Source organism: Athene noctua, chromosome 3 (assembly GCF_965140245.1).
Source record: "Athene noctua chromosome 3, bAthNoc1.hap1.1, whole genome shotgun sequence".
In the NCBI taxonomy this organism is placed as follows: domain Eukaryota; kingdom Metazoa; phylum Chordata; class Aves; order Strigiformes; family Strigidae; genus Athene; species Athene noctua.
Genome location: NC_134039.1, coordinates 13,515,318 through 13,526,415, shown reverse-complemented (window position 1 = coordinate 13,526,415; position 11,098 = coordinate 13,515,318). Strand labels below are relative to the sequence as shown.

General features: G+C 41.3%; 1 protein-coding gene across 2 annotated transcripts in view; it reads right to left on the bottom strand.

The window, feature by feature from the left end:
• Positions 1-203: 203 nt before the first annotated feature.
• AGK (acylglycerol kinase) overlaps positions 204-11,098 on the bottom strand; it is a 36,367-nt gene continuing 25,472 nt past the window's right edge. For both annotated transcript variants that reach the window (XM_074902022.1, XM_074902023.1), the window contains exons 11-15: positions 10,172-10,319; positions 8,953-9,050; positions 6,668-6,738; positions 2,403-2,487; positions 204-677 (exon numbers count right to left, since the gene is read on the bottom strand). In XM_074902022.1, coding sequence (XP_074758123.1) covers positions 540-677; positions 2,403-2,487; positions 6,668-6,738; positions 8,953-9,050; positions 10,172-10,319 — 540 coding nt within the window. In that variant the 3' untranslated portion in view covers positions 204-539. The remainder of the gene's footprint in view (positions 678-2,402; positions 2,488-6,667; positions 6,739-8,952; positions 9,051-10,171; positions 10,320-11,098) is intronic.

Below are 11,098 nucleotides of genomic sequence, written 5' to 3'. Positions count from 1 at the left end.
CCTCTCAAGCTTTGTATTACTGATCTCCAATTTATTTTGTGACAGAGTAAATAACCAACTACCTGTTTTAATGTGGCAATTCCAACATTTCATAGACTTCCTTAGCATTACTTCCCAAAAAATAAATTTTTATCAAAATCCCAGGTTTTGTGAGATTTATACATAGGTAAAGTAGACCTAAACTCTTAAAACACAAGGACAAGTGTGCTTTCATTTTACTTTAATATACAATTGCATTAAAGCAGAAGCATCTGGCACACAGCACTCAGCCTGCAGTGCTGTAAATGGAACACTGATGACTTCTTTGGGGAAAAAAAAAAAAATGCCATCAAGTTAACATGCATTTCTCAGAACTTTCATTTACATTTTTAACCCCTTTGAGACTAGCCACATCAGCCACTTCCAATGGAAGTACCTTGTGCATTAAAATAGCCAAATGGCTTATTAGTCTGGTTGGGTTAATCAAGTTAATGAGGTCTCACGTGCTTTGAAGAGACCCTGATAAGACTGGTAAACACTGGCCCGTTTGACAGGAATTCTCATTGTACTGCCACATGGAGCATCTGCTCTCTCATTCTGGGATCACAGAAGAACCGGAGTTTCCGGGGTAACAGCTTCACCTCCACAGGCATAGCTTCATACTCCTCATTATCAATGCCAAAGGATCCCTCAGTGCCCTGTGTGCAGATAACAGTGCTGATCAGGGTTAAACATCAAACATTATTTTAGCAATGCTGTAATTCTGATACCTGATTTTACTAATAGACTACAGTTGAATACTCAGCTGAGCCTTAACCAAGATGACCCCCTCCCCTGTGCCTTCCAGCCCATTTGGTCTCAACAAGACAGTGAGAGCTATCTTTCACGGCACATAATATATTAAGAGTCTGTTGCATAAGATGTTACCTCACTTAGTTGCTAATTGGTGATAATTAAGTGCTAGGGAGCTTTAATGACCCACTTTGTTTATACTGAAGGATTCTTTGCTATTGGAACTACAATTATACGCACTTAGATCTTGGTCTGCCAGTAGTGACACAAACTAATCTGCAGCAGTTCCTGTTAAATAACTCCTATTAAATCCATGTTACAAACACCTTTTGGTATTGTTTTACTCTATTGATCTGAAACGTGAGATGCAAAGTAATTCACGGGTCAGGAATTGCTCAGTAGTAGAATATTCTTAAGCGTTTTTCTTTAATACTGATAAAGTCACCAATGATTAAAACCATTCATCAAAATGGCAGGTTGACTTTACCTAAACAACTTTGGTGACTGCTTTGCATGCACTTGACTCAAGGTAGGGCTATGTTACGTGGATACTCAAACTAGCTCCAAGTGAACTTGCATACCAGAACAGCACAGATTAGAGTAAGTAGCACAGGTTCTTGAAGTCAGAGCTACAGCAGTCCTCCTGGATCAACATATCCCACTTCTCTGCAAAGCTGGTGAGACTCACCTGAGTGACCTCCAGTCCCTTCATCAGAAACAGGTCATGGAGTCGAACAGCACTGCTTTGTGCCATGCACACATACTCTGAGGATCTTAGCAACAGCTGCAGTATGAACACCTCATTTTATACCACAACACTTACTTATGGCTCAGATGCACTTAGCTCAGCACTCCAAAAAATTCTTTCAGAATCACAAAATTACCATGATATGAGTTTGATGCAAGTTAGGATGCTGGCTAATCATGACTTCATGGTTTTCACTTGGAAGTGACAGATTTTTTCACCTTTCACCACATTCTAGTCTCCCTTAATATGGAATTATTTTGCAAAATGGTAGATGACTTGAAGATAGAAATGATCAGATTGATTTCATGTCCTTATAAGAACAAGAAACCATCCTCCCCAAGGCTGCAATAACAGCCTCTTCATTCTAAGAGGCAACAAAAGACTAGCCTCAATTACAAAGGTGGACACAGTTTTGGCTTCTTTTTCAGCCTCATCTGTTCAAAGTTTTGAGACAGTTCCCTATAGCAATCTGATCCCTATTGCCTTGTCTGACCCTTCTTGGTCTCCATAAAGTTTCTATATTTATCTTCTCTACAGCACAATCCCTTCTAGGGCAAAATGTACACAGGTCTTCAATAGTAAGGAGAAGGTGTGCATATGGAATACATGTGAGTAAGAGACCCTTTACAACCCCTACCACTGTCTACATAAAGGGCCTGCCACTCTTTACGGGTAGAATGAAGCTCCCCCTCTGGTTTACAGACCACTTGGGAAATACCAGTATGTGTTTCCTGGCCAGGGACTTGGTTTCTGCACTGAGGGAGTGTCTCACTGGCAGGGTAATCAACCTCCCAGATTTGGAGTGGGGATTTCTTAATGTGCAGCATCAAGTGGTATGAGAAAATAAAAGTGACAGAGTTTTCCAGCTCCCTCAGCTTCTCACCTCTGGAAGTTGCAAGATGCATCTGCTGGCTTGGATGCACTGACTCCCTTCGGGGCACGTATGTGGATCACGCATCTTTTGACTTCTGTTCAAACCGAAAGAGAGGTAAGGTAAGGACATAGTTCTGTGGGAAACAGCCATCTTTAGGGATGACATGTTATTGTAGGTTGGTGATTTACCATGCATTTGGTAAACTTAGAGGTTATGTATATATACAAATATTTGTGGGTTTAACTGAGAAAGTAAAACAGACATTCCCTCTTCTGCAGTCAGTATGTACCAGTATGCACTGACAGCCTCCAACCTGCTTCTGCTCTGAGGCTCACTGACTATATTTGAACATATAGCACCGTTTTCGCTCCTCACATGCTGAACTGTACAATTCCTGCAACGACTACCATCTCCTCATATCACATGCACCCACGTAACTTACCAGCAACCTAAACAACCTTAAGCCAAAAAACCTGATAGAATTATTGTTATATTGAACCACTAAATCACCATGTGAAAACCAAACAAACCCCACCCTGGCTTTTTACATCAACACCAGTCAGCATGATGTTTCTTACCAGCTGCTTTTACATCATTCTTGTGAAGAAACCTCATCATTGTATCCATTCCAAATAATCTATCCATTTTTGCCAGTTTCTCTCTTCCAGTGCCTGTGAGATTCTTATTTATGTACTGTACTCAGGAAAGCGCCACTTTCCTACTTCTGTGGATATCAAGTGGGAGCACGTAGAAGGCAGTTGCCTGTCTTAGAAAGCTGATGGTGCAAGTGTCATGTGGTCTTTTTCAAGACTTAGGTTGCTGTCCTGTCACTGGATTTACTGCTAGAGAATAGCATGTTGTGATTCCTTTTCCCAATGTGTGCTGCTGCAGAGTAAGCACAAGCTCTAGGGTACGCTGACCTACCTCTGGCCTCCTGACTGAAAACACACATAACCTTTTGGCTGACATTTGACAAAGGGTACACCACACCCCAGGCAGTAACACCTCAGTTTGTGCCCCTCTACAGACAGAAAGCAACACACAAATAGCAAAGGGGACAGCAGAGCTACAGTGTTGATATATCACAGCTCTCAAGCACGGCAGAATTACCACACATATTCTTCCAACAGGCAATGCCAGCTGTCTCCTATTTTCCTGTCTGTTCTGTAGACTGATATGAAAGAAGAGTGTATTTAAATATTGCCCAGGAAAAGAAGTCATAAAAACACATCAGAAACTCCCTATATACCAAGCCCTATATGCCCTAAAGAAGGCAAGTACCTCTTAAAATCACAGAAAATCACAGAGAAAGAATGTGAGAAGAGAGGGTTGAAACAGGAGATGATAATCAAAGACAAAGGAAGAAAAGCTGAGATACCAAAGGAAAGGGTAGGGAAGGACAGAAGCTATATTAACTGTGGAAAGTTTGGTTTTAATCAGAAGACTGATGAGTGAAAGTGAGGGAACTAAACATCCTCCCATCAATATAAATTATAAATCATGGATGGCATGCAATACTGTAAATTTAGACGGTGCTATACAAACAAGCAGCAAGATTCCCCGGGTAAAGGCTAACCTGCTTGAAGTTCAACATAAAAGGTCCTAGATACTGCACTCTGGGGAACAAGTAGATTTTTTTTGTCCACAAAGGTAAATGAGGCTCTATTGAGGCTCTATATAATAGATGCGGTTATGAGGTCAAGGTAAGCACAAAGAGACAAGACATGGAACTAAAGATCAGTCAAAGGAGAACACTGGTAGAAGAAAATAGACACAAGTCCACTTGCAAGGATTGCCTCTCTAGTGGCCCAGAATAAAAGGATCAGAAATAATTTGCATTTGATTCTGCTCCTTACTCGAGACAATACGGCAAGGTGAAACAGAAGAAAGACTAAAGCCTAACAGCAACTGATGGTTTTATCCCACTCCATGTGCTGAATCACAAAAATAGAGGCAGAGAGAGAACCATAACATCCACTGCAGATAACACACTCTAACAAACCTCCCTCAGTCTTTTGCACTGTAGCTGATAACTGTATTCATGCCCTGGAGTGACAGCTCTCCATACTTCCATATACAAAATCTAAGATGGCTACCAGGATGTGGATTACTGGTGCTACACTTTCCATCCCCACTGTCCTTCCCTCCAGCACTTCTTAATAAGCACTACAGTGTAACTGCCCCTTCTTCACCCACCTTATCTTAAACATCAGCTCTACCCTCTCAGAGATGCTCCCGTTTACACAACTTTGATCCACAGCTGGAGGTCTCTTCTATACCTGGGATGACCTACTCCTTCCTTTGAATTCCAACAGCAGTTGCCCTCCAGCATTCTGATGCACGGCCTCTCCCAACACACACTGCCTGAGCCTGCGTGGTAGCTTCCCGCTGGTTGTGTGGTTTCCTCTGCACGATCCATCAGTTCTATCAGCTCAGGCCAGTACCCTCATCAATATAAAAAAAAGCTTGACATCTGCACTGGTAAGGTATTTTCCCTAAAAACCTTTTCAACCCCTCAAATTTTGGTGGAATTTAAAACTATGTATTAAGGACGAAGGAAAAAAGAAAGAGCTTCTCCACACATTTCCAAAGACAAACTCTCTTGGTACAAGGCAATGGGGAGCCTCTAATAAAGGGCTTCATTCAAACCTAGCTGCCCAAGGCACTGTGTGGGGGAGAGCTTCCCTGAAGACCCTAATTTTGCCTTGCAAAAACAGGGCACATTTTTTCTGTTCTGACTCCTCTCTGCAGGACTAACCAGTCTCTCCTGCTGCTGCCCCATCCCACACCCCCCTCTTTCTCTTTCTTTGTTACCTACAGAAATGTGGGCACCATTTAATCAAAAGAGCTTGTTTCTTTGAACTTTGCTTGAACATCAGTCAAAGCTTTTGGTACTGCCTCTAATTAGCTCTAGCCAGCAGGGCATATTAACTCTCATCAGAGGCTTTTTCTGCATGACAGTGCAGTTGCAGTCAGAAAATGTGTGAAGCATGTCCAGTCCACATGGGAGGCATTCTTTACAGTGGGTGTACACTCAATACCTCTCCCTTAAATCACAAATTCATCCACATTTTCTCTGCTAGCAAAGTGTTCAACAAGCCAGCATAGCACCTCCTTTAAGAGGCCAGATTCCTCTTGCTGCTAATGGAAAAATCTCCTCCTCTCCTTCTGTAGCTTTCAAAGCAAAGATTTCAATCTCAAACAACCTATGGTCCACTTGGCTTATACAATTTAAAAGCAGTTGCAGGCTGTAACCTGACCTACCACGTATAGGTCAGAAGATCCTACACCCACTGAGGCACGTGGAATGCTCAAATAAGGGGTCTGCTGCTGATATTAGTATCATAAAAAAACACACACATGCAGGAATTGTTAGGGTGATGACAAGCAGGTAAAACTGTGCTGAAATATTTCCACTGATTTCACTAGAGGGAGCTCTAAGACTAGAAAACAGTATTAGCAATTAAGGTAACGCAGAAGACCACTCCTGGATTTAGTAGGAAAATCTGTTGCTGGTAAAAACTGCACTGAAGATGCAATGTATTTGCTAGTGGGACTATATGGAGGAGCTGGAAAGCACTGATCAGATTTGTGTCAGGTGAGAGCAGGAGGAACAAGCACACTACAAGACAACAAGCACAAAGGAAGCAATATACATTCACTTTTTCTCTACATGCTGCTTCTTCATACCTGCAGCCTTCTTACTCCACATACAAGCAACATCAATACATTTGTTTAAAGTTCCTGTTTAAATTCACACCTTCCAGAACTTCTTCCAGCTCAGACCCAATTTCTCACCAGAGTTACTGAGTCAAGGGAGCTCTTCGATTAGAAGCAGGGCCTTGTCTAATCAGTTCAAAAATTCCAGGTACCAACTGGTACAAATATATCAGCTCTGTGACCGACCTGTCAATCAGCAGCTAGGGCTAAAAGATTCTGGGGATAGGTCTATATGGCTGTCTATAAAACTCAGTTATAACAGTACTATGCAAGTAGCAGTGATCAATAGCAATGGGGAAAAAGACAAAAGGTATAGCAAACTCAGAAGCTAGGAAAAACTTCAGGTAGATTGTTCTGTTTTGTTTCCAGAAAGAGTACTAAGAATTTTAAAGAACAAAATTAGTAATCCCCATGAAGTATTACTGACCGGTGTCCTTTGCAGTCCTCTGCTTCTGAATTTTGCAGCACAAGATCAGATAAAAACAGCACACTCCTCAGAATTAGTGTTCTGATTCAAAGATTCTGTTATCTTTTCGCAGCCTTCCCATACTCACCCTCTGTTTACAAACTGTCCTTTGCTGACAGTATCTGCTTCAATGCAAATATCCATGAAGTCTTCAGTGCCCTATGCAAAAAAAGATTCAGAAATCAAGCAGTTAACATTTCAAAATGCCACACCCATGATACTGCAATATGCTCACAAAATGCCCAGTCCTTTGTCCCACAAAAGGAGGCAGAAGATACATTTCTACATTTCATGTTTTTTTCCACTCTCGACTCGAGATTTAGATTATGAATTATTGATAGTAATTTCTCGTTAATGACTATTCAACAATAAATACTGCAAGAAGTGAAGTGATGATTCACACATTTGGCTTCTTGTTACATTTCACACACTTATTAAAGACAGTAACAGCAGATCACTTGGGTTTACTTCTGTTCATGGAGATTTCAAATCAATGGGTCTTCAATGAATTTAAGCAACAGTACAGTGATGCAACATTTGGCCACCAAACACCACAGTAAGAGAATTTTAAACAATACAAATCAGAAGTCAAAGTGTTCTTGATATCATTCCTTTAAATTCCATACTTAGCTTCTTTTCTATTTACAGCCTGCCTTTAAACCAAGTATACAGTAAAGCTTTTGCCGGGAAAGCAACTTTGATTAAGATGCAATTCAATTTTTATTTGTTTAACATTTCTGTCCTGGCAAAAGTCCTAGTGCAATCAAAATGACAGAAGTAAAAATATTAGTATAACTTGTCTTATTTCTTTGCTGTATGTGCAGGGGTAGGCTTGGTACTGTCTGAGCTGCACCTGTATGGCTTTATCAGATTCTCTTCAACAGGGCAGCCAAGGCATAAATCTGAAGCAAGCCAGAAAGACAGGAGTGCTTGACGATACTCAGCAGATATGCCCTGGTATCGATTTGAGAGAGCTGTTGTTCAGCACTGATGTCTATGGGGACAATGGCTTCAAGAGTGGGAGATAAAACCAGTTATAAGGCGGTCCATATCTGTAGAAAAAAAGATGCAGTATCAAGATACTTTCCAGCTCTAGAAACACAAAAGTACGATTGCCGCATCATAAATTTGTCCATTTTTCTAGGCTATGCAAGAGACCTGAACACCCTACATCACTTCTTTGTTCAATACCAGTATTAAAGTGCATCTTAAAGGCATAACAGAGGGAAGAAAAAAAACAACAAAGATGCAAGGGCTAGTCTGTGGCAATGAGATACTTTTTCAAGTTCTTGGCAGGTCTGTTTTTACTTTACATCACTGACTCCACTCCAGTTCAGCGATCAAAACTGTTCTGTTCAACTGCCATCTAGAAACAACTAAAAAACCAAATACCCAAATACTAGTCAGTCTAGCTTCTACCATTACTAGAACACTGGTGGTCCAAATCATGAACACGGATGAAGAAGAAACTTAAATTTATGTAGTACTTTCTAAGGCAAAACCAAGAGGAAATTCTAAGATTTCCCTGGTTTGATTTTTTTTTTGTCTGATCCTACAAAGACAACATATTGATGTAACATGAATTTTTGGTTTCTTAAAGACCCTGAATTCTGAGCAAGAAACATGTTGCAGTAAGTTCAACACCTCCTGTTAATCTGGGTGTAGTGGCAGTGGTTTCCTGCAGCTGTGAGGAAGACAGGAAAGCACCTCACCAGTCACTGTGTTAGCATTTCCCAGTAAAATTAAAGACTGACATCTATCCAAATGGCTTTCACAGTAAAAAATTTGCACCAAAACACAGACATAAGCTAAAGACGGGTTTTAAAACAGTGAATGAGCAGCATGAGCATGCTGATAAGGTTATGACAGGAACAGTTCCCTTCCTCCCTCGGTTCTACTCTTTCAACCACCTGCATCTCCTGTCCTTCAATTCACTGTAGCCCCTGTCCTTTCTCTAGTCCCCATTCTTTTTAACTCTTTGCTCTGCAAGCCAGAAGAGAAAAAAAGCCACAATTCCAGCTCAACTTCCTTTCAACACCAGTTGATAAAACAGACTCACTGTCCCATGGGTCAAGAAAGAAAGAGTGCCTATTCTGATGCTTTGTTTTCTCCTGGGAAATCCTAAAGCTTCTGTTTGGCTAGTGAAACCTTGTTGTAGAAATTCTTCCTGATCCCAGTGCATCCCAGTTTTACATGGGTCTCCAGTGATTTTACACTGGCTCTGAACTTTTCCCATTCAGGGATTCAGTCATGAGCCCCTCCTTGCATAAGATAGTAAGCTTTATTTATATAAACGCAAGAATAGGAGTTTAGCAAGGAAGGAAGACTGTGTGGGCAGCCCGTGTTTGGAATCCAGTTATACTATGGTCTTACGGTCAGATCAAGCTGTCTGTTCCGAGTTGCAATGGAAAGCTCAATGGTGGATAGCTTCAGTTCTTCCCAGTCCTCTGGGCTTACGTCCTGGGGGATTTCTGTGAATCAAGAAGATAAGGCATCATTAAATGGAATTTAATTACACAGGTCATCATTCACTGCTATGAAGCAAGAAACATCAATACCAGCTGCAAAAATCACTCTAACTTATTGTGACCACTAGCTTTGTTTCTTTCAAATGTCAAAATCTTAAAAAAGGAAAAAGGAGTTTGGGAGTGCTGAAGGAAAGAAAAAAATACCACCAGCATTCACAGAGTAGCAGGCAAGACTATCAAGCACTTTACATGGCAGCCCTGTCAGTCCTTATGCCCAGGGATTGACAGATCTCCTGGGATAGTATTACAGGAGCATTTAGAAAATACATGAAACGCTGCTATCAAAAGAAAGAGGAATCCAATGTTCAGGATACTGTGGTAACATGTATTTTCTACAGGAGGAAACTCCATGGTTTAGTTCTCATATACAAGTCACTTAGTCCATGCTTCTGTCTACATCACCTCTGCTACCAAGAAGGAATGAGAACTTTGCAGCACACCAGACTGCGCAAAATACACACTCCCCTTCCTCCTGCAGTCTGCCAAATGCACTGCCTAGATAGCAGCCCAACCCAAGAGAGGCTCACAGAACACACAAAATAAAATGTATGGTGCAGAAAGACATTTAATGTACTAAGAAAAACTTAAGGCTTCTGCATGGCCCAAGTTTTATTGTGCTATTTTAAGTAACATTTGTTGCTGTGTCAGCAACTCTCTCCACTTCAGAAAACAAGGGCTGCTCCTCTCTTGCCAGCTCACTACAAGGCCATTTTACAAGAGGAAGATTTCAAGAAGCTCACCCATGGGTGCCAAGTATCTCCTATGGAGGCTTCCATAGCAATGGCAAGCAACTGTGAGCCCAGGGAATGCCCTGGGTTCTTTACAACTTTTTCACTTTTGTTTATGAGATGACAAGTACTGGCAGAACTACTCTGTTCCATATGTGGCAAATACCACCGTAACTATCTTGACAAAGTCACAGTTTTAATAAATAAACAACAATAAGAAGAATAACAATATAAAATGAGAAAGGAGAAAAGTAATGCAGAAACACTCCCCCAGCTCTGATCTGTTAGAGTAGTAAAGCCTGCCTGGGAGTTTATGCCAAAATATACACACCTCACCTTTTGGACGAGATGACCAGTATAACCAAAGTCGCCTGTAAAGCCTCACATACAAAGGAGGTCTGGATGGTTTCTCCTCTGGCTCTTCTGGAGGTCTTTCAGTTGGACCCAGATACATGAGAGCAGCTTGATGTTTCTGAGGCCATTCCTTGGATTTATATGGAAAGGAAAGACAGAAGATAAAGAGCCTTTTGTCTAGCACATACCTGTTTGTTTGGTTTAGTCCTTTAGCCTATTCTGTGCTCCCAAGTACTCCTGCACAGCTACCCAGATCCCACCACTGCCTCAGACTACTTTATGGCTCTCCAGCCTCCAGATTCATGTGAGATGACATTTTTGCAGCTTAAAAAAGATTACCCACAGTTCTCAAGTCTACTAATCTACTCCTTCCCCAAACAGAAGTGAGGTATTTTCCCCTCTATAAGCAGAGAGTAAAGGGATGTTTTCTTTGCTGCTGATGTGTGGCAGGGTGGCATGGCTGCTTCTGGCTGGAGGGAACAACCAAAATTGGCAAGGTCAACATTAATGTTTGAAAGCACAATTGGTTTCTCCATGGCACAAAGGCAACCTCAAAGAGCAACTGCGCAGCGGGGTCTAGTGCAAACAAAGACTACAGTGCTGTGTGCAGCCAAGAGGCACTAAAATCTGCCTGGCCTTTGTTCTTCAACAACTCAAACAATCAAGATCTGACCTTATAGTCAAGTGCTTATAGACAGCAATACAACAGGTCTTAAGGTAAGTCAGGTGAGCTTTATAAAGCATCTGAGGGGAAAAAAGAAACCCAAAACAAAAAAGAAATAACACATTATTCTTGGTAATATTTCAGATTCCAGTGCCAGAAACCAATGGGCTACAGAAGAACCTTAGCTCCTGAAATACTTCCAGATGCTGAGAAAGTTTATTCTCTCTCATTTCGTTTTAAAAATA